The sequence below is a fragment of the Mesoplodon bidens genome (assembly GCF_964165515.1).
Source record: "Mesoplodon bidens genome assembly, chromosome: 4".
In the NCBI taxonomy this organism is placed as follows: domain Eukaryota; kingdom Metazoa; phylum Chordata; class Mammalia; order Artiodactyla; family Ziphiidae; genus Mesoplodon; species Mesoplodon bidens.
In genome coordinates this window covers 163,407,448-163,430,888 of record NC_138160.1, presented here as the reverse complement: position 1 = coordinate 163,430,888, position 23,441 = coordinate 163,407,448, and the positions used below count along the sequence as shown (strand labels likewise).

The following is a 23,441-nucleotide window of genomic DNA, read 5'->3' as shown; positions in this document are numbered from 1 at the left end:
ACATTGGAACTACAAAGGCTGTCATACCCACCCCGCTTGCCATCTGATCCTGCGAATCAGGACACTCTTCATTAGAGTCAAAGGAAACGGCCTTTACCAGGGATGCAAACTTTAAAGATCTTGCAGAAAAGCCATGGAAATCCTTCCTCAGTCTAGTCTGAGCCACGGTTGATGGAGCCTCCTGAATCAACCATAATGTTTTAGCTCGTCCAGTAGATCAAAATCAATATTGAATATGTTTAAAGTACGTAGATTAAAAGAATGATTTCTTCATATATAGGAGTATAGCTGAGTATATAAAGAAATGGCTTTTTTGCTGCCTTGGGAGAAATCGACTTGTGCTTTCCATGTGGCTGTTCAGAATGGAAGCTTTCCAAGGTCAGCTGAGGCTGCTCTTTGTCTCCGTACATTACGCTTCTCAAAATGTTCAATATCATACAAACAAATCATCATTTGTATTTTTAGAACAGATAAGCCAACATACATTTTGGGGGAGTTCAAGGGGCACCATATTGGGGACTCCTCTGTCATCATGGCCTCAGGGTGGCATTCTAGAAAGTCAAAAAAGCCAAGGTAGCCACTGGCATCCTCAATGCTGCCAAATCTGGTAAAGCCCAAAGTGCCCATGGTACAGTGTGTAAAATGCCAGCGCAGGTGACGCTCACCGTAGATCTGCCGGCAAATTCAAGCCCACCTGGCTGAACTGGCCTTCGGGTTAAATCTACTCCTGAAGGCAGACAGTGACATTCAAGGGAAGCGCAAGAGGCCAGATGCACTGGTCAGCAGGGAGTTCGGCCCCTGCAGTTTCAGCTCGGCAGCCCTACTCAGGTTTCGGAAGAAACTGAAGTGAAATTCCAGGTTGAGTTAAATACCTGGCAGGACCACAGGTCGGTTTCAATGCACCTAACTGACCTCAGCTTCCTGGGATGCCTTTACCTTGACATGTAAACTTCCGCATCCATCACCAGTGAGATTGGGTTACACTAAGCAATGCAACCTTAAACTATTTTCTGAGCAGTAAAAGCAAACGTTTGCAGTGTTATAAAATCCCGCCTTTTAGCAGCCATGAAAATGTTACTGATACTGATCTCAGAGAGGTAAAAAGCCACAGGCCAAGATTGAGGGGAAGAAGGCAGAACCCCTGAAAACAGCATGAGGCTGACACAGGAAGACAGGAGTTAAAGCCAGCTGGGAATGGCTTCAGAAGCTAGAAGTGCACATTGCTGGGGGTTTTGCTTTTCATTTGTTTTTCTTCCCAGGCTGGGGTTTCACCCCTTTCTATTAAAACCCTGACAGTTGCTCCCAAGAAAGATGATCTCTGGCAGGACCAGTTCCTTTGGTTTGGCCAATCCTGCCACCCAGCAGGATTGTACTGGGTGGCACGTGTGTACCACGTGCCAGTACTACCAGAAAGTACTACCCAGAAAGTACCACAAGTACTACCCAGAAAGAGCCTGAATGATCCCCTGCCCTGAGCAGGAGTACAGAAGTTGCTCTGTAAGTGCTAGCTGGCTTGAGATTCCCTGGGTGTGACCCTCTCAGCCATTTCAGAGAGAGAAAAAGAGAAAGCACATCAGATCTGAGGAGACAAGTTGGAGAGGAAAAGAGTGAAGAGCCACTGTGAGTTGGCTTCAAAAATACTGCGTTTCTTCTTTGTTATTCAGCAGCAACTAACACAACAATGTAAAGCAATTATACCCCAATAAAGATGTTTAAAAAAATGTTATAATGTTAAAAAAAAAAATACTGGGTTTCTTAGCTGCCAAAATAGCCCATTTGTTACAAAGTCAAGAGCTGGATTGGAAGAAGGAATAGCAAAGGGAATAACCAAAACTGAGTAAATGCAGGGTTCCTCCTGAGTTGGGAACATGAGGGCTTGAACAAAGGATGTGCTGGCCTGTAACCTAGTGCATACATTCAAAGTGACACAGAATCACCCCCAAGGGAGTGAAACATGTTCCTTGGGAGGGTGTGAAAACATCTTACTCTTTATTGAATAAAACAGATTCATGGGGAAGGAAACAGTAACCAAAAATGTTAGGAAATATTCATCTGGTGGAAGAGATGATCGAATGATTCGTTTCAGCACTTCAATAGAAGTGGCCTCAAGTATCTTTCCTGAAGACACACTGTGGCTTAGGAAGCTTTCTTCCAGTTCACATTTCTGTCTTTATCACCCCTTGCCGGCTGACTCAGGCTTACCCCAAATCGGTTTGGGCTGAAATAAGGAGACGGGACAAATAATTGATGTCGTATATGTTTTGAATGTACGGATTGACTGACTTCCCCTTTCGGATAATAATAGCTGATAGTTATTGAGTATTGACCATAAAACTTGCGAGTCCTGGTGCCAGATTCTTCACGTGTTGACCTTCTCTTGTCAAATCTTCAGTTTTGCGAGGTGGAAACTGCTGTCCTCAGCATCGTACAGGTGAGAAAACTGGCTCAGAGAGGTTCAACAATCAGTGGAAGTCTTAACTGACAGGGACAGGGGGAGGTGAGCTCTAAATCCAGGCTGACTTGACAGAGACCAGGTGTAACCAGCACACTGGTTTGATCAGCTGCTTTGACCCCAGGTAATTACAACAAGAGGGTTACTTTGGAGGCCAGCGATGAAATCAGAGTATATATGGGCACCAGGGAGCCACCCTCACCTACTGGTAAGGTCACCACCTGCAGAAACGTCTGTTTGGTGATGGAGAATGACCCCTCTGTTAGTATGCTTTGGGGTTCTCTGCTTTACCAGCGCCCCCTGGCCAAAGAGTGCCCTAACTTATCTCAGATTTCGAAAATGACTTACTGCTCCTCAGCATAGGCGTCCTTGACCAACTCCCCTAAATTTAAGTTGACTTTCTATCAGAGTTCACATTTCTACCAACTTTTCATTAAACTAATTATTCAAAACAATTCAGAGTTAGCGTTCTCACAGCAACTGTAACTCTGCCGTGACTATATTAAGGTGTAAATCGAACAGCATGTTGTGCAATGAAGTTAATTTTATATTCACCAGAGAACTGAGTTATAGTTGCTGTGGGAACCATCATTTCGAATCTCTTGACTTTCGTGCATTTAAATTCTCAACCACAGCATTGCACACTGTAGCAGATTTTGCATGGACGCTTAATTTGCTTCGCACCGTGGCCTGTCTACCCTGACCTTGGACATCTCGTCAGAGACTAGCATAGCCGCCTTCTGGTTTTCCCAGCCTTCTTTCTTATCCTGGTACTGAAGACACAGCACGGAGAAATCACCAAGAAACCAAAAGGGTTCCCATTTTATCTTTAGAATGTTTTGGAGAGGTAACTTTCCTTAGAAGCACAGTCAGGGAGAGGTACCAAGTCTTGGGCAATGTTGACTAAAGCAGGCGATGCCATTGCATTTGTGTGGAGCCAGGATTCTCATCCAAGGGTAATTCTGGCCCTGCGCTGTGTTATTCAGTACACACAGGGTGACCTCTGAAAGCTCCAAGACCTTCACAAGTGCCATTAATCATGCAGGCATACACAGCCATGCATAAGAACTTATTGGAGCTCCGGAAAAGCTAAACAGCATTTCCCAGAGCCCCATAAAACTCAAGCATCTCTAAATCAAGATGCATTGCAGGGCCTCTCTAAAAGGGACATTCAGCAGAACTGGAATAGAACTCGGGCTAAGTCCTGGTGGTAGAGAATTGGTAACATGTGCCAGGGTAAAGGCAGAAGCTTGTTTGGGAGGGCTAGAAGAGCAAGTGAAACTCTGAGATGGTTAGAGACGTGAGCGTTCCATCTACAAGGATTATCGATTTCTGTAGCTTTATTGGAAAAATCAGTCATGCTTTCTGCCTCCCGGGGATTGCTCGGCTGCAATTTGGGAGTGTGTATGGGTGGAAACTCGGCAGGTTAAGCAGCTGAGTAGCAGCTCCCATTCACCATTCAATTATCCATTTAGCGAAAATACGACAGCAGAAACATACTGCTGTTTTGCATGTTTAAAATGTATTTGAAAGGAGGGATTTTTTGTTTCTCTGTAAATGAGAGGATTTCCAAGAGGAAGCTCTTGCCTTCCTAAGGGCACACTCATTATGCAAAACTGAAGAGTAGCACCTAACAATAGCATGGGCCAGATTGTTGGAATTCTATACTCTCAGAAAACAAGTCTCCTCATTCCTCATACGGATGGAGACTTCTTGCAAAATTGGTAGATAAAAACCCTCTCATGACCAGCGACCTGCACCCTAAGTCCTTGATCAGCTAAAATATGCGTTAAGAAAAGGACTAGAACACTACATGCAAGTAGAGTTTCAAAGCGCAGGATATGGTCAGGACGACAGGGTTCCCCGCGTCACAGGGATGGGGATTGGTGAATGATGAAGGCGCTGGTTTTGTGAGTAAGGACGGCATGGGAGACACCATGCCAGCCAGAGGAGAGAAAGGAGGTGAAAAGCGGAGGGGAGATTGGAGTGTTTTTATTGTTTCTGTACCAGGCAGAAAGTAAAGCAAACAAGATAAAATATGGTTACTGTATGAGGTCATTTGATAGGCAGTGTTCTGAGAGCACGTCTTCAGAGGATTTGGAGAGATTGTTTGGTAGGGAAAGCTCGATAGATGAATAAATAAATATAAATATAGATAGATAAATAGATATTGGATAAGTGATGGGTGGGTAGGTAGATGAGAGATAGAGATAGCTTTAGTGTGTTTGAGTGCCACAATTCGGATGCGTCAAGCTGACCTATAGAGATAAACAGAATGCACAGGGATTTAAAGTCCAGGCTTAATAATCTGGGAGGATGCTTGGGGGTGGCCAAGGAGGCCCTAATGCCAAGAAGACCTAGACAAAGCTGGCAGAATACATGCAGCCTGTGGTCTGAAGTCATTCTGTTAAGAAAGTCAGGAAGTTCGTTTGCTGGAGCTGTTCCATGTTAGACTGTCAACCCTGACTATAGGGACAGAGCCTGGGAGAGCCCGTGCTTCTCTGATCTCCTCCACCCATGCCGCCCTTCCCGTTCACTCTGCTTGTTGTCTTTAATAAGGAAAAGCAACTTGGAGAGGAGGGCAGGATCCCGTGTCCTCAACCTCATTTGTTCACCGACTCTCAGCGGAGGACTCAAATGTATGTGCGTAACCGGAGCACTCTTTCATGGACGAAGTATTTTATCCTCTGCTTTTGTGTCTCAGAAGTCTTTTCTTTTGGAGGGATGCGTAGGGAACCCTAAACCCATAGAGAGTTAGCCTTGCCAGACAGAGCCATGGTAGCAGGGCACCCCTGTAGCCTGCCTGAGCCACCACAACAGTTACCGAGACTATCCCTATGGCCTCCTCCTGGCCAGCTTCCCAGATCCCGCCCTTGCCCCATCCCTGTGTGTTCTCCTTGCACAAAGGGACCCTTTAAAACTTCAAGTCACATCGGGCCACTCCTCTGCTCAAAATATCCCCAGAGCTCGTGTGACTCAGAATAAAGCCACTATCCTCAGAGTAAACTGCAAGGTTCTGCATATATCTGTCCCCACCCCATTACCCTGTCCCCACATTGTCCTCTTGTTCACGCTGCTCCAGTCACACTAGCCACCTTGCTGTCCTTCCAACATCCCAAGCGCTCTCTGCCTCAGGGCCTTTGCACCTACAGTTTCCTCTGCCTGGATTCCTGTCCCCCCACCCCAGACATTAGCATGACTCTCTCCCTCCCCTCCTTTAGGGTTTTCACTCAAACATCACCTCATCAGTGAGGACTTCCCGGACCACCCCATACATAACAGCAATCCTCATCACACACCACCCCCATCACAGTTCCCCCCTAGCAATTATCACCATCTGACATGCCATATTAATTTCTTATTTGTTTACTATGAGTCTCCCCCAGTAGAATGTAAGACCTTTAAGAGTGAGACTTTGTCTCTTTTATTTACCACTATATGTTCTGTGTCTAGAAAGTTCCTGACATTTGGTAGATACTCAGCAGATATTTACCGAATGAATGAAAGAATAAGCTCATGAATTTATTCTGGAAGCTGACACAGTATTACAACTCCGTACATGCTTGATGTTGCATTGGGATTTCTCCCTTAGAAGTCCTTTCACTTCCTGTATTTCCACACGCTAGACCCATCAAGGGCGAGGGGTAGAGCTGGAGACAAAGGGCAACCCTCTTAACTGGGGACCACCAAGCCACTCAGGCAGGACATCATGGGGTGGCTTCACCCGGCAGGATCTGGTCCGCTTCTCATCTTATTAACAGAGTGGGTCAAGCTCCAGACTGACACCTCACACTACCCTAAACCACCTATAAACTCAAAATGGTCATTGATTAATCCACAGTGAGGAAAACCCACATCTCCTTCTCAGTGTATTCTCTCCCTCAAGAGAAAGCTATATGGGAAAGGAAGTTAAGATCAGAAAATCCCCCGGGAAGCAAAGAGTCAAAGCAAGGGGTGTGTTATTCCGATGCCAACCCTCTTCCTGTAGAATCTTCCCTGGTTAGAGGGAAGCGAAGTGCATGGGCCCAGAGTTGGACGGGCCTGGGTGCAAACCCTCAGGCTACCACTTTCACTGATTATGACCCTGGGAAAGTTCATTAACCTCTCTGAGCTTCAGATTTTTCAGCCACAGATGATGATAATAATTTGTACTTTATATGCTCCTTGTAAAGACTCAGTGAAGTAATGAGGATGTGAAGTGCCGAGCACCGGGACCCGCACTCATCAGTGGCAAGTGGTGTCCCTTTTTTCCCCCCAATCAAGCAGAACGCACTCACTGCTGAGTTGACCCTGACTCTCTACTGCTCCACGGGGCTCCCCTTGCACGCCCCGGGCAGACCACCCCTCTCTGTTAACATACTTTTTTTAGCCTGAATGAGATTTCTCAGCCCTGGGATCCTTTACAGTTTTACCTCACATGCCTCTTGCATTTAAGGGGGATTCTGAACATAACGGGTCACATTATGTGCCCATCTTACTCATGTAACTCTCAGGAAATTATCTCACTATTCTCATGTCCATTTCCTCCTCTTTGGAGGACACCTTCCTGGGGTCTTTGCTCTACTGACTGCGCTGATCCTGGTATAAACAGTGGCGGACACTCCCTCGCCATCACCAATTCAAGTGCCAGTCAGAGGCTCTCCCAAGCCACACGGGACCCTTCTGCTACTATTTGAGGTTACTTTTTTTTCTTTTTTGTTTTCTTCAAGGTTACTTTTAACAGCAACACTAATAATAATAGCTATCAGTTCTGGAACATTTACTATGTGCATTTACACATGATTTACACATCATGCGTATTTTTGTGCATTAACACCTGTTAACACTCATGCTAAGTATGATAAGTAATATGATATGTATTCTCTCTTTTAAATCCCAACAACCCTCTAGGATAGGTACCCTTCTTGCCCTGGTTTCATAGATGAAGAAACTAAGGAATAAAGAGCTTATAATTTTTGCCTAGGATTATACAGCCAAGGGATAGGGCTGGATTCAGAGCCCACTGCCTTCACCACACTACTGCCACGTGGTTACTGGGCTGACCTGGTACTTTGGTCCAAGGAGGCCACAGATACTGCTGGAGGGGCCAACGTCCTCAAACAAGTAACCCAGAATAAAAGTCTGTGCCCTCTCCCTTGCCCTTGGGGGGGCGTTCGCCTCCATGACCACCAGTGAAAAGAGCCCAGTCCTCACTCGCTGACCTTGATAATGACAGTTATCCCAGGTGGCATGTGACTGAGGGGTTTCCTGGGACTCAGGACTTTCAGGGCTAAAACCCAGACAGTCCCAGGCAAACGGGGACAGTTGGTCCCTCTAGTTGAAAGCAGAGACTCTGGAGCCCGTCTGACGCCTGACATCACATCCTGGCTCCACCACTAACCAGTTCTGCCACTTTGGTCAAGTTACTTAACTTTTCTGTGCCTCCATTTGCTCTCCTGTAAAATGGGAATAATACTAGGGCCTACACCATAGGGTTGTTGTAACAATAAGTTAATGCAAGAGAGGCATATAAAAGAGTGCCAGGCACACAGAAATGTCTCGTTGAGGAATTGCTATTGTTGTCATTCTATTAAAAGCTTCCTAAAATCCAGAGTTACAGTCCTGGGGCAGGTTCTTTGTCTAGCCCTTTTAACATCTATAAGAAAGAAACATCTCGTGATTTTCTTACATTTTCTAAAGTTGGGCTGCAAACAGCAACAACAAAAGAATATACACGGCAATTTATCATCAGCCTGATCTTAACACCAGTTAAAAGGGAGCTGTCAGCCTGCAGTAAGTAACAAGTCCTTGCCCACAGGCCTTTTAGGTGTTATTTGTATTTTTACGACCCTCCTGTGGCTATAGGGATGCTCAGTGGGTGTAGAAATTGGATGGTTAAAAATAACAAAAAAGAGATCAAAGCCCGTGCCTTCGTCCCTATTTCCATGCCAGGGAGGTACCACATTCATTATTTGCTGGACAGCTGTGGGAGTAAGTGACACGAGCTACAGCAACTTGATTATCCTCCAAGAACCAAATTAAACCATTGGGCTTTCTGATTATTGTCATCCCTGCCTTTGTGGAACTCTTGTTACCCTCTTAATCTACCAACATGCCTCTCTCCTCCCTCGCTGGCTGCTCTATCCTGCCTCTCTCAGTCAGGAGGGATCAGTTTATTCCAAGGTGAAAGGCACGGACTCCTCCAGCACTCATCCACGGCCGCTGGCATCAGCTCAGTTTTAGACCCTGTACTGGAACCAACTGTTTCTTTTGCTTGGGGAGGTGTCATCCATCCAGGGGCTTGGGGTGTGACCTGCAGGAATCTTTTCCCTTTGCCTGGCTGCCGAATCAAGGGCCCAGTGAAGCAGCAGAGAAGCACCACATGGTTTATTTATGCATTCATTCAACAAACAGCTTTAATGCCAGGTGCTGGGAAAACAGCCTGTACAACGGAGTCAGAGTCTTCTGCACTCGGGACGCTTGGAGGCTCCCAGGAAGATGGGCATTGAGGCTTCTCAACCTCAGCTGCACAGAGGAACCACTTGGGGAGCTCAAGAAATCAAAATACTGATTTAATTGGGGGTGCAGCCTGGCATCCGGATTTTTCAAGGCTCCCAGGCGATTCTAATGCGAAGCCACTGCTCTAAACAAAAGAGGAATTAGAATGATGGTGAGTGCTTCAGAAGGAGTAGGTGGTGCTGTGAAGTCATGTGATGGAGGGGGAACCCCGAGCTGCAAGTCAGAGAGCCTTCCCTGAACAACCGCTGGCTCAGCCAAGGATAAATGGCTTTGCCAAGTGAGCGCAGGGGGCAGAATTTAGGGAGAGGGCTCTGCAAAAGTGCAAAAGGAGGAGGATCCAGACTATGTTCGAGAACAGAGGAGGGCAGCGTGGCCAAGGTCAGAGAGCAGAGACTCAAGTGACAGGAGATGAGAAGGGGAGAAATGGACAGGTTCCGATCAGGCAGGGCCTCGGAGGCCCTTTTAAGGAGTTAGGACTTAAGCCTGAAAGCACTGGTTCTCACCCAACAGCCATCGGAACCTGCTGGAGGGCTTGTTAAAATGCAGGTTGCCTGGCCCCATCCCCCCAGAGGTCCTGAATGGTGGGTCTGGGATGGAACCTGAGAATGTGCATTTCTAATGAGATCCCAGGTGATGCTGCTGCTTCTGGTGCCAGAACCACACTTGGAGAAGCAGTGCTGTGATCTAAAGCAATGGGAGAAACTCCTGGTACATTGGCTGTGGGTTTCAGCGTGGCCCCAGTTGGTGTGGGCCTTGGCAACCTGCTGATATTTGCCCATCACTACCCATGACATCCTCCTCTGATTGGGTGAAGTGGGATAAAGAAAGGTGTTGTTCCAGGGGAAGAAAGCAGGCTCCCCTCAAGGAAAGCAAGGCTTGTGTTGGACCCCAGTGCTACTGGGTGATAATGACTCAGTCCCAATTCACTAAGTAATTGACATGGGATTTCCCTCCCAAGAAGAGTTATTCCCGGTTACTGCCGCCTAAACTCTGTTTCCTCCCCTCATGATTTCTACTTTTTTTTTTTTTTTTTTAGCTGTGTTGGGTCTTCGCTGTTGCGCGCAGGCTTTCTCTAGCTGCGGCGAGCGGGGGCTACTCTTCGTTGCAGTGCGCGGGCTTCGCATTGCAGTGGCTTCTCTTTGTTGTGGAGCACGGACTGTAGGCGCGCAGGCTTCAGTAGTTGTGGCACGCAGTCTCAGTAGTTGTGGCTCGCGGGCTCTAGAGCGCAGGCTCGGTAGTTGTGGTGCACGGGCTTAGTTGCTCCACGGCATGTGGGATCTTCCCGGACCAGGGCTCAAACCCGTGTCCCCTGCATTGGCGGGCGGATTCTCATCCACTGCGCCACCAGGGAAGTCCATGATTTCTACTTTTAAAAAAATTGTGTTGATAAGAGTTCGAAGCATCAAAACAGTACAAAATAAGATGCATTTTGTTTTCTGAGCCCAAGGCTGAGCCCACTGCCTTCCTTTTCCCAGGCTGACAGAAATGATGCTGTTCAGTGAGAATCCTGGTACATCCAGGAAACATGCAGCTTTGACACCTGGATCCAAACTTACATCACCTCATGGAAGCTCTGCTGTTTCTGTTGCTGCTGGGGTGGAGGGGCATGACTTCTGCCTTATGAGCAAAAGAGGAACGTTAGACCATGGGAAGGATCACTGTCCTTCCCAGCCCTCCTCCTCCCCCCGCACTCCTATGCAAACCCTTAAAGACACACACACGCTGTTGAAACGAAGAGGAACATCTGCCTCTGGATTTTCCACACCTTCTCTGACAAAGCAGGGGCAGCTGTTCAAGCTCAGGTTCATGGCTGAGCGTCCATGCCAGTCTGTGCCTGGAAACAGTCTCTTCACCACTCCCTCCTGCTTACAGAGATGAGCAAGAGGACAAGCCTTGCTGTTTTCTGGGACCAGAAGGCTTCTTTGGCAGTCAGTCTTCTAAAATTAGTTGGAGTTGTCCCCGGAGTGTCTCGAAACACCATATTAATCTTCTGAGCGTTTGTCACCTCTGTTTAGTAGAAACGGCCACCAAAGCCCCAGTGATCCCCAGTCCCCAGCACCTCAGCTGTTGGCAAGTCTAAAGAGTTCTGGAGTGCAATGGCAGACTCTTACATATTTCCAGTGTGTGTCCGTTCCTCAGTTCCAACAGTGCACAGCTCTGAGAAAACAGTCATGTTTAAAGCCGTTGGGGGAGGGGGGTTCCCTCATTAAGTTAACAAGCAAAGGTACCATGCTGCCCAAGAGGAAGTCATCACTTATTTCACCGTCAGCTCTCTCGCCCTTCAGAGTCACCCTCAGCATCAGTGGGTTTTCTGAAAACACTTCTAGTGACATTACTAGATTCTTGGGTGGTGGGCAAAGGGGAGTGAGGATTCCCTAGGATGTGATGCAATCACACACTCAGGACACCCCAGAAGCCTCCATTTCTTAATTTGAAATAGGATAGGCTCTTTTTTTTTTTTTTTCCTGATCTGGAGGTGAGGCAAGAAGAAGTGGCCTGCACTTCAAACTATGCCCCCGCAAAAAAACCTGCTGCTCATTATAATATTTGTAATATCAACAATTATATCAACATGAACAACTATAAGTTCTACTCTCTATTGAGCATTTACAATGTGCTCAAGCTCTAGCAAGATATGTAGTTTTACAGATGGGGGTGAAAGGCGAAGCTACCAGCTCAAGGTCACATAGACAAGAAGAAGCAGATCTAGGATTTTTTTTTTTTTTCAGATCTAGGTTTTAATCTCAGACCTCTGACTCCGAACTGGGTTAAGGTTTTCCCCTTGGTTCAGAAAAGCCTTCCTACAGGGGTGTAGTCCAGGCTGCAGTAGCTCTCCTAATGGTCTCTTGAACCAAGCAGGGACGTCTCCCTTCTCTGGCTTTCCTTGTCATCTGTCTGTGTTGACATGCAGCCTGTTTTGTGTTTTCACTTGCATTCCCATCTGGGTGTTGCCCTCTCTGCTTTTCTAAGGTGCGCCTGATGTTGAATGCTAAAATCCTACTTCTCTTTCCACATCCTTTCTACCGTATTAGCCACTTATTTCTACCTCTCAATTGCTGCACATGGCAGAAGGTTTCTTGATGCTTTTTTAGAAAAGCCCTTTATGGCAAGTATAGCTTTCTTCAAGTACATTTATGCTCCCCTTTTTACTGTGCTGTAGACATTATTTTGCTCATGCCTAATTTTTGTTAGGGCAGAAAGCCTTCCTATCTGGTAACTGTGTCGATGGATTTTTTTTTTTTTCCCCAGTCTTCGGAATCTTGTGTGTAGAAAAGTCTTGGAAACTATTCCATCTTCACTCTGCCAAAGGCATTAGAGATGCTGATTTCAGTCAAAAGTCATTCGTTCATCCATCCCCTGACTCTGTGTTGAGTACCGGCAATCTAAGAGTAAACAAGATAGACGTGGTCCCTGCCCTGACAGGTTTACGTCATAACAGAAATGCCCAGAGCAGTTGTACGCTGCACAGTTCTAGGGGCCCCATTCAAATGGCAGTTAATGACGATGTGCACCTTTATTACAACAATTTTCCTGCAGGTGACAATAAAATGTCTTAAGAAAGGGCTACTACAAGGGCTAGCAAGCATCAGGGAGTTGCCAGACAGTTGCGATTCAGCGTGGTGGATGGGATAGGATACGGTAGGATAAAGGTACCATGACAGGTGGAGCTAGCCTTGATTTGGGAGCTTTGGAAAGGCTCCCTGGAGATGACTTGGGTGAAGGATGGGTTGAAGTTAGGCAGATAAGGAAAGGCTGAATGGCTTCAGTCTGAACAAACCCTAAAGTGATATTGAGTTAGGCTGATGTGGTGACAACCAGTTCGTGTAAGATCTGGAAGCCAGGGTGAGGACTTCAGACTTTGCCCCAGGGTCAATGGAAAGCTATAGAAGTATTTTCAGCAGTGTCCAGAACAGAGAGAAATGGATGATGGTGCAAGACCGGAGGCAGGGAGACCAGTTAGATGGCTTTGACCAGAGTCTAAACCAGAGATGAGGATGGCTTAGGTTAACATAGTAACAGTAGGGGTAGGAGTGGAGAGCAGATTCTAGAGATATTTAGGAAGAGCAGGTAGGGCTTCTTATAGTAAAGAGGAAAATTAGGCCGGACTTGGTTTTTGACCAGATACATGAGATGAGAGAGGAGGTGGGGAAGGTTAATTAACAATGACTCCAAGGTTTCAATCTTGGCCAGTGGGGTACATGCAGATGCCATTCATTGATCAAGGAATCAGAGTTTGGGAGGGGAAGAAAGATCAAGAGACTGAATTCTGCTGAGTTTGAGATGCTTGTGAGTGAACAGATGGAGATGCTGAAATGCAAGTTGGAGTCCAGGTCCAGAGATCAGGGGAAGAGCTGAAAATTCAGGAGTCATCTGAATATATCAGTGTGCTTGGCTTTTGTTTTGTTTTTAATCCCAAATTTCTGCATCAGCTCTAATTTTTGTTAAGACAAAAAGCCTGCCTACCTGGTAACTATGCCAACAGATATTTTTCTCCTGGTGGTTGGAATTCTATGTGTAGAAAAGTCTTGGAAACTATTCCATTTCCACTCTGCCAAAAGTATTGGAAGTGTGAGAGAACCATCCCAAGATATCACTGTTGCCCTTGAAAGTTCTCCCTGGGAAGAAGACTTAGATCTTTGAGAAAGAGGTCCCACTAGCTTCTCATAACTCTCGGAAGAGTCTATAGATGAGGGCCAGGCTGAAATGATACTGGCACCACCTGATTGTTTTCCATTCATTTAAGCACCTACTATGTGCCTGACACTAGGGCAGGTGCTGGGATGCAACAGCAAACAGGGAAATCTCAACTCTCATGCAGCTTTAGATCAAGGGCAGGGTTTCTCAACCTCAGCACTAGTGACATTCGGGGCTGTATCATTCTTTGTTGTGGGGATGTCCTAGGCATTTTTGTTGTTGTTGTTGTTGTTTTGCGGTACGCGGGCCTCTCACTACTGTGGCCTCTCCCGTTGCGGAGCACAGGCTCCGGACGCACAGGCTCAGTGGCCATGGCTCACGGGCCTAGCCGCTGTGCGGCACGTGGGATCTTCCCGGACTGGGGCATGAACCCGCGTCCCCCGCATCGGCAGGCAGACTCCCAACCACTGCGCCACCAGGGAAGCCCCTGTCCTAGGCATTTTAAGATGCTGAACATCCATCCTCTACCCACCAGGTGTCAGTAGCATCCTCCCCTAGATGTGATCATCAAAAGTGTCTCCAGACATTGTCACATGTCCCCTGGAGGGAGGGATGGGGGGACAGAATTGCCTCAGTTGAGAATCTCTAGTCTAGGGTCACGATAGAACCTGAAGTCTCCAACAGCCAGCCCGACACCTGCACAAAGAATCAGACAGCTGTGCCGAAGGCCTCCTGTATCGGTGGTCTCAGAGATAGGCACTCAAGGAAGAAGCAGTGCTAGCTAGCCTGAAATCCAGAAGACTCCATGCAGGAGACCTCATGGATCCCAAAGTATGAGCCCATAAGCCCAATTCAACTCCAGTTACAGATTCCTCTCCAGAGAATAGCCACCACCTGATACCCATTTGCCCTCCCGACTAATTACTTCCTACCGTTTTGTTTTCCCTGAAGTGGAGGCTGGCTTTGCCCTTTACAAACACAACGAATCACCTCCTCAGAAGGCCACCAGCAGAAGGAACTTGTGCTGGGGGTAGCTTGGGGTTGCCTAGCAACGCCACGCATTCACCAAGGCTGCTTTCTTCCTCTTCGAGCTAAAAAACAAAGTCCTGTCCATTAATTCCCAGCTGCCCCAGAACTCCTCGGAAATTTGCGAGCTTCCCACTGTTCGTGTTTTCATCTTCCTCCCGCGATGTGGAGAAAACCCACTACTGTGGTCTGTTTATCTCGTTTCAGTGGGTCAGGGGAGAAGGGGAGGGAATCGAGAGAGAAAGAGAAGGGGAAAAAAGCCTCGTTCAGTCTAGGAGCGTGCATATTTTGAGTGCATATCTCTGACTGACACGCTAATAGTGTTCTTTGCAAACTGGACTTTTATGTAGTGGACGTGGGTTTCCTACACAGTGAGGCTTCCGTGGAGACTTTGTGCAGGATATTATTCAAACATGAGGCCTCAAAGTAGCTAAAAAAACAAAGCACATCTAATAGATACCATGCCGGGTGAAGGCTGGTAGGTCTGTCATGGAGTGTATTCTCTGTGATCCATTCCCTAAAACTTACTGGTAGAAATTGTAAAGCCTGGGGGTGGCTGGAGGTTGAAGATACTCTCTTTTCCTTGAGAATTTGTGAAATGTCCCTTGGGCTTTTCCTACTGAGTTGCATTTTGCTCCTGCAGAAATATTTGTGGCATTTCTCTGACACCCACTGGGGCTGGCTTCCCTTCCCAGCGCTCTCTCTCAGAGTATAAAGGGGGAGAGTCACAGGTATTCCAGGTAGGGCTGTGGTCACCTCCTTGGTAAGGAAGGAATGGAAATGTGACTCTGCTTTGTGAGGATAGGTACGGGGACAAGTAAGTCTTTTTTCAGATATGCAAACACTGATGATTTGCTCACATCCTGGATTTAGTGCCAGGTTCTTCAACAAAAGAAAAGATTCGCTGGTAATCATCTCCTCATTCCTCCTCTCAACAGCTCGTCTTCCTTACAGACTTCTGCATGTAGAACGTCTCCTCTGTTGCTTACCTTGTTCTCCCAGGTCCTAACCCATGCATACCACATTCTGGAAAGGATGGGAGGGAATAAGCACGGAGGAGTGAAACTCCTTAAAGAAGTAAATTTCAACTCAATTTCAAACCCTCCAGCCCTTTCTTCTTAGGGGGAGTCCTTTAAATTCCCACCGCTGCCACATGCACAAATTAGGTTTATTGGCATTCTTGGAAGGGGTACTCGAGGGAAGAGAGGAAGGCTGCCAGGTGACGGCCTCTGGAACGCTGGAGACAGAAGTAAGGGGAGATGCACACTTTCGATTCAGAAGATGTGGGCCACAAAGGTTTCAAATCAATTACCTCCATCATTACAAAGTTCTCCATCCCTCCACCACGGCCCAAGTTACCCTGCTCTTTGTGTGGTTTAAAAATAGATATAGAAAGAGATGGAGATAGAGATGGTAGCAGATGTCAAGATAGAATGAGAGAGAGAGAGAGAGAGATTCAGGAGAGTTATTTTTTGAGGACAATTAAATTAATGGTCTTCCGGAATGTATTTAAACGTAGTAGGGAAACATACCTAGGTTGCACAATGCCGTAAATTTCCTCGAAGTCATTGCCTTGTACCGTACACTTAAAACAGGTGAATTTTATGGTATGTAGATTACACCTCAGTAAAGCCGTTAAAGGAAAGAAAAATAAAAACGTATCTAGGAATTCTTGCCAGCAAGTAGGTTTTGTGAGTGTGGCCACATCCTACCAATCCTGTGCTTCTCTCTACATCTTATAAATGGCGACAGAGGCTCTGCCACAGAGACTCCCCATCTCACTATAGTGCCCCCCGCTCTTTCTCTTCTTTCGTCATCCAGGCTCTCTTTGCCCACGCTCAGGTCAGGAGAGTAATAGCTGCAACTGTTTTGGGTGCTGGAGCAATTAGGGAATGAGGTAGGCTGCTGATTTCACACACACACACACCCCATAGGAATCACTCGAACCCCACTGCCTTCCCCCACGGGCATAAGCATTCCTCTATCTTTTCCCGATTCATGGCACTCAGCACCTACTCTCTCCCCAGCCTTCCGATCCTGCAGTATTTTAAAATCATGCCATAAATAGGTTGAATGATTGGCAGCCAACATTTTTAAGTGCCCCTTAAAGCGAAATACTACAAAAATATGAAAATAGCCCAGCAGAACCATCCAGCTTGTGGTCATAAGAAGCTCGTGCTAATCGCATGTAAATTTAGCTTTAAAATTCTGAAAGACGGAGGGCACTCTGCCTCCATTCTGGGTTGATAGGGAATTTTCTCTCTGCTGCAGAAGGCTCTTCTGAAAACAGAAAGAAAGAAAAGATTTTTCTTGAGGTAGCATCCATCCTGAGCCAACGGGCTGGAAATAACGGCCCAGCTAGGTGTGTTGTAAGCTCAGGGCTAGTTTAGCTTTCCGGAATGTTCCCCACTTTGGGAAGGTTGCCTCAGACCCCTACGCACAGGTCAGTGTCATTGGGGATCCTCTGCATCTGGGCCCCTGCTAACGTCTTGCAACCGCATGAGTCGCCTGCTTCCCCGCTCTTCCCGAGGCAGGTCCGGGCCCCACTCTGCGGCTGGCCCAGCGGCTGCCCTGTGGCCTTGTTCCCCCTTTGCATGGCTCCCCCGCTGCCCCAGCGCGGCCTCACATTCCTCCGTCTCATCCTCTCCATTTCTCCAACCAGATGGCTGCCCCGATTTGTGCAACGGCAACGGGAGATGCACACTGGGTCAGAACAGCTGGCAGTGTGTCTGCCAGACCGGCTGGAGAGGGCCCGGATGCAACGTTGCCATGGAAACCTCCTGTGCGGATAACAAGGATAATGAGGGAGGTGAGCAAGCGTCTTCTAACTCCCAGCCCCTCAAGAGCAAAGCATTGTTTATAGATGGTCATCATGAGTCCTTTATCCTGAAAGACCTCCCCTCAGCTATTGTCAAATGTTGTTGTAACATTTCCTTTGAAGCAAGCGCAGCAGAGAAGGGGCATCCTTGGGCCAACGGGGGCTCCTGGAGACATGGGCTGGAGGCACTGGGATTGGATGCTGGCTTTGGTTTCTCAAGTACACATTGCCACAGAAAGGTGGCCGGGCCCTGGCTTTGCCTTTGGGTGACCGTCCCTGCCAGGCCTTCCAGGGCAGGGAGTTACAAACAAATCTGTGCTGGTGATGACAGTGTGTGCTCACCCTGAGCTAAGAGGTGGTAAGAATGCATCCCTTCATCCTTTCAGCCCTTTGAGATGTTACTTTTACAAATGAGGAAACCAAGGCCTAGAGAGCAATTAAGTCACTTTTTAAAAACAACTTAGTCACCAATAGTAAAATCATGACCCAAACCCAGCTCTGACTCCAAAGTCCATGTTCTACCCAGTGGTTGGCAAACCACAGCCCTTGGGCCAAATCCGACCCACTGCCTGGTTTTGTACCGGCCTGCAAGCAAAAGATGGTTTTTACATTTTTAACAGTTGGGGGGAATAAAACCTAAAGAAGGAGAATATTTTACAACACATGAAAACTATGTGGAATTCAAATTTCAGTGTCCATAAGTAGAGTTTTGTGGGAGCACAGACATGACTATTCATTTATGTTTTGTCCTGCTTTCACCCTCAAAGGCAATGTTGGTTAGTTGGCCGAGACAAAGCCTAAAACTTTTACTCTCTGACCCCTTACAGGAAGTTTGCTAACCTCTGTTCTGTACCCCTAGCTGAATTTTCCTGTGTTGTTTCCTGATGGAGTTTTAAGATTCTGGGGCTAAATGGGGGTGCAGTAGCCTGTGGACCACCTGATTTCCTGAGAACACAGAGTCATGCTCCTGTAACATTAGTACAAGCTTGTCATCCACCCCTACCAAAATGACTAACTGGGCAGAATTCCCTCAGGGCAGAAGCTATTTCAGGGTTTAAGAGGGTATGAGTCTGATTATTTAACAAAAATATGTATTGTCTTGTATGTGCCAGTCCCTGGGCTCTGGGACTGTCAGCCCCTGCCCTCATGGCCCCAAGGAGTCCATAAGCTTCACTGATGTCCAGAGTGAGGTGCAATCCATTGGGTTAAGGCTGAAAGTATCAGACACACTATTTTTATTTTTCTTCATCCTCCTGATAGACATTTTACAATTTCCATAACCTATGTTTGCAGTTGTAACATGCCTACAATTTGTAAGTAAACAAATGTGCATACGCTGATAGGAGTACACCAATCAAAAAAAGTTTATAGACTTGATGCAATTTACAGAGCTCCCATTCATTCATTTACCTCCCTGAAACAGAGCCAAAATAGAAGCCACTTTAATTCATTTTTTGAATAAAGTGAGCCATAACTCCATATACATTTTTTTCCCCAAGAGAGTCGGTCAAAATTGCACTAGTTTCCCTGGTAATGTTCACTGTTTTTGCTTCTGGTCCCTGGTGGTTTCACCAAGCAAAGCGGTTGTTTACAGATCCACTCCTTCCTCTTCCAGAAAGGAGCTGCTGTCCTAGCTTTCTTCCCTGTCGCTGGTGTCAGCAGCTGAAAGCTTAGCAAACAGGCTGGAATGGTGCACCCAGGGGAGGGGGACTCAGTCTCCTGCAATGTGCCCTACGCCGCCCACTTCCCTCTCCACCAGCCCCACCCTGATCCCAGCTCCCACCAGGAGAAAACCAAATTCCTAAAGTGGTGGGGCTGGAGGAGGAACCCTGCAAGTCCCCAGCCTGAGGACGGCCCAAGGAGCACAGTTCAGGGTCCCTCCTGGCAGGCAGAGGCAAGAGGCACCCGGAAAGGCAGGGCACAAAAGCAAATGAGGCAGTGATTATGCTAAAGACAATAATGGCCTTGTTATGGGAACTATTAAAGCAACCTCCCAAGGAAGTAATTAACCACCAAGAAAAAAAGGCTCTGCGCAGTATTTATAAAAAGAAACTCCCAGTTAATTCAGTTGCTTGTGTCAGGTGAGAGGGGTAGGCATGGATTCTGTCTCACCTGGTGTAAGCAATTCACAATTAACTGAGGTCTTTTTTTGGAGGAGATTCCTCCGTGCAGAGTATCCTTTTTTATGGTTAATTACTCCCCTAGGAGGTGTGCTCAGCACTTTCCTGTTTATTGATAAATATTAAAGTTATTCCTCATCAACTGCAGATCCAATCCTGTAGCACACTAATTACATCACTGTTTTGTTTGTTTGGGGGGGATGGGGGGGGTGGAAGTTCTGCCCCAGGCTCTGTCCTGCTTTGCCCCGTTCTCAGGAAGAGCTGTGTGGGTCTCTAAACGTAGCAGTGGGTGGGTAAGAGCAGACGCCCAGGCCTGGGGAGCAGCTGCAGTGAACACATTTGTTATAAACCTCATGAATGGGAAAAATAATAGAGCGCCCTTCCAAAGTGAACTGAAAGAGGCAAATCATTTTTCCATCTAGGAATGCTCTCCATTTAAAAAAAATCTCAAGTTTAAAGTGATAGTATTTTTTTATACTTTAAACTGATATAAATATAGATATAAATATGGATATAGATATTCGAAGCCCATAACAGCCTTTTTCAACCTGAGTTCCTCCATGAGAGAAAGAAGCTCTAATGCCTACAGACACTAGTAGTTCCAAAATGTTAGCTTACAGCAAAACCACCTGGAGGGCTTGATTACACACAGATTGCTAAACCCTACCCGGGTTTCTGATTCCGTAGGTCTGGGGTAGGATGCAAGAATTTGTACCTCTTGTAAATTTCCAGAGAATGCTGATGCAGATTCTAGGAAATTTCCAGAGGATGCTGATGCAGGTTCTCTTTGAGAGCCACTGACCTAAGCCAGCCATTATGTGGAATGAATAAACTTCTCTCCGATGCATCTAGAATGGTACTAAGTACCTGCCTTGGAAAACTTGGGAAATTTTTCACTCAACTACTTTCTGGATTCCCTGGTACTCAGACGAGAAACCCTGTTGAAAAAAGCTGCCTTCAAATATCCCCCCGAAACAATTTATGGATTCCTACCTTCTGACTCCCATTGCTTTCAAATTCTCCCAACATCCCCAGCCATATGACCACCAACGTAAACTCAGGAAGCATTGGCTGCTTCCGAAGGGACAAAGTTCACCTGCCATGGCCCCTGAGAAATAGTAGAAACGGTTCAGACGTGCTGGGGAGCAGACTGTCTTTTTAATAGTGAGAGATCTTTACCTGAACTGCTCACCCCAATTTGAAAAAGGAGAGACTCAAAGAAATATTTTTGCTACAGAGGACAAATACGAGCTCATTAAAGTCTGAGAACACACACAACATGTACATCAAGTGACAGGCGGATAATATTTAATTATCACCACCAAGACAGAGGTGTGAGATTTAGTTCATCACAGCCAGGGGTAGGAGAAAGGGTGTAGATTTTCTCTCAAAGTGGAAACCTCGAGGTGGGGAGGCGTTGGTAGGCTCTCTGGCCTGGAAAGACAGTCCTTATTCCTTCCCTCCACCTCTTTATCACCCAGAACTTGGAGTCAGGAGCCCCGGCCCTCTGTCTATAGAAGTCCAAGGCTCCCATCATTGTAAGCCAGCCTGGGAGCCCGTCAGAAGCTCCCATGGAATCCTTTCAGATGCTGTCTCCAGTCTGTGGGCAGAGGCCCAGAGGTAGAGGGGTGGGAGATGGCCCTTCCGAAGCTGAGCTTACCCACGAGTTGCCATGCCCCATGTCCTTCCTGGCCACGCTAGGGAGTTGTCTTTGTTTCCCTCTGTTCTGCTTCAACACAGCTCTGAAAGTTAGATGCTTTGCTCCTTCTCAGTCACTTTCCTGATTGCTGAATAGGTGACACTGTAGCATCATATAGTTAAGAGCCTGGGCTCGGGGCTCAGTCTCTGTGTCCCACTTCTGCACGTCAGTTTACCCCTCAAAGTCTCAGTTTTGTCGTCTGTAAAACTGGCGTGGCAATGCCACCTCCGTGAACAGGGGTGAAGTTTCACTGAGAAAATGTGTGTGATATGTGTTACAAGGTGCGTGACTCATAGGTTACCCTCCTGTGTGGGCCGTTTCTAGCTTTAATGTTATTAGTTTTAAAATATTGTTGTTATTGTCTAGAATGGATGCTGAATCCACAGAGATGGCGCCTAACCCATAATTTTCCCACGGGACAGAACCACTGAGATTGTAACCAGTGCTCAGCAGACTTCAGTGTTGCGTGACCACACTGGAGAGCTTGTTTAAAATTTAGATTTCTAGGCCTTTGAGATTCTGATTCATTAAGTCCGATATGGAATCTAGGAATCTGCATTTTTATCAAGCACTCCAGAGGATTCTGATGCAAGTGGTCTGCTGACCACATTTGGAGAAAAACTTGTTCAAATGATGGTTTCCCCTGGGTGGGCTGACCCAGCCCAATGTCATGGTGCCTATTCCCAGAACTCTACCCCTAGAATTTCCAGAACACAAGAGGAGTGAAGTGAAGAAAGGAGAATTTTACTTCAAGTAGAAGGAAGTAATTGGAAAAATATAAACACATTTTCCTGTTTAGTTGCTGAGTCAATAATTTTAGTATGTTTTAGAAGTGTTCTCCATTCCTGGCTGGAGAGGTGGCCAATGTTTGTCTCAAAATTTAAAAATCCTTTAACTCTCTGTCATTAGGGTGTGAATCCATCCATCCATCCATCAGCCATTCATTCATGGTTTTTTTTTGTTTGTTTTTTGGGTTTTTTTTTTTTTGCGGTACGCGGGCCTCTCACTGTTGTGGCCTCTCTGGTTGCGGAGCACAGGCTCCAGACGCGCAGGCTCAGCGGCCATGGCTCACGGGCCCAGCCGCTCCGCGGCATGTGGGATCTTCCCAGACGGGGGCACGAACCCGTGTCCCCTGCATCGGCAGGCGGACTCTCAACCACTGCACCACCAGGGAAGCCCAGCCATTCATTCATGTTTTAACAGACATTCGTTGAGGGTTTACTAAATGTTAGACATCAGTAACATTAGGCCTTTGGAAATACGAAGACAGACATGACACAAAGTGTCCGCAAAGAGCTCACTGAATCCATCTGAAGCTCAGAATCCATCTGAAAGGACAAGATGTGTAAACATGGTGGTATTATTATTACAATGCAGTGTGTGAGGACAGACGGGGTAGGAAGGGACTGTCCCGGAGCATGGGTGTTGGCTGCAGGACAGGAGAGAAAACCCGTCGCAATACTAAAGCCCAGGGTCTTCACCTTTCTCCTTGTTTCCCTCGATTCCACGGATCTGTGTGATCAGGAGCCCCTGGTAGGGACTGTTCCATCCACCAGCAGCATCGGCATTTCTCTCTCTAAATTAAGGACTTCAGTCAGGCTGCTCTTCAGAATGGAATTTCCCAACCCACCTTCATCTGTGAAGCTTGGTTCCTTGTTTTGCTCCAAAGGAGGCTGCCTTGGGTTAAGAGATGTGGATGCTGGCCTGAGCTCAGGGCACTCCAGCCAGGTCTAAATGAGGAGAAATAACACTGGAGTCTGTCCAAAAGCACTTGGAACAGACGAAACCCACTCCTCACCGACCGTCGCCTCCCCCTCTCTCCCCATCCCATAACCATCCAAATTGGCTTGACATGATTCAGGGATGCTATCCCAGCATTTATCTCAATTGGTAATTAATAACTCACCTTGTCTGTGCGTTTAGCAGAGCCAAGCTCGGGACTTCAGGGACTCTGGAAGAGTTACGGTTCACAAGTCCAAATAGTCCCATTTCTTCATCCAGCGAGAGGGAAAGCTTGGTGAACCCATTGTAAATGCCTTGATTCATGTGTGCAAATCATGTTGATGGGTGGGTTGGGTGGGGGACAGCTTAAAATTGCAACATTGCTCTATTAATTGGGTTGGATAAGGATTCCCTTTGCGGTCCAAAGACCTTGTGGGAAATGTAACTGGAGCCATAAACGATTAGCTCCCA

At 46.9% G+C, this 23,441-nt stretch overlaps 1 protein-coding gene across 11 annotated transcripts in view; it reads left to right on the top strand.

The window, feature by feature from the left end:
* Positions 1–23,441, top strand: part of TENM2 (teneurin transmembrane protein 2) — a 536,125-nt gene that overhangs the window by 386,426 nt on the left and 126,258 nt on the right. For all 11 annotated transcript variants that reach the window (XM_081231705.1, XM_081231704.1, XM_081231698.1 and 8 more), the window contains one exon: positions 17,274–17,420. In XM_081231705.1, the coding sequence (XP_081087831.1) occupies positions 17,274–17,420 (147 nt within the window). The remainder of the gene's footprint in view (positions 1–17,273; positions 17,421–23,441) is intronic.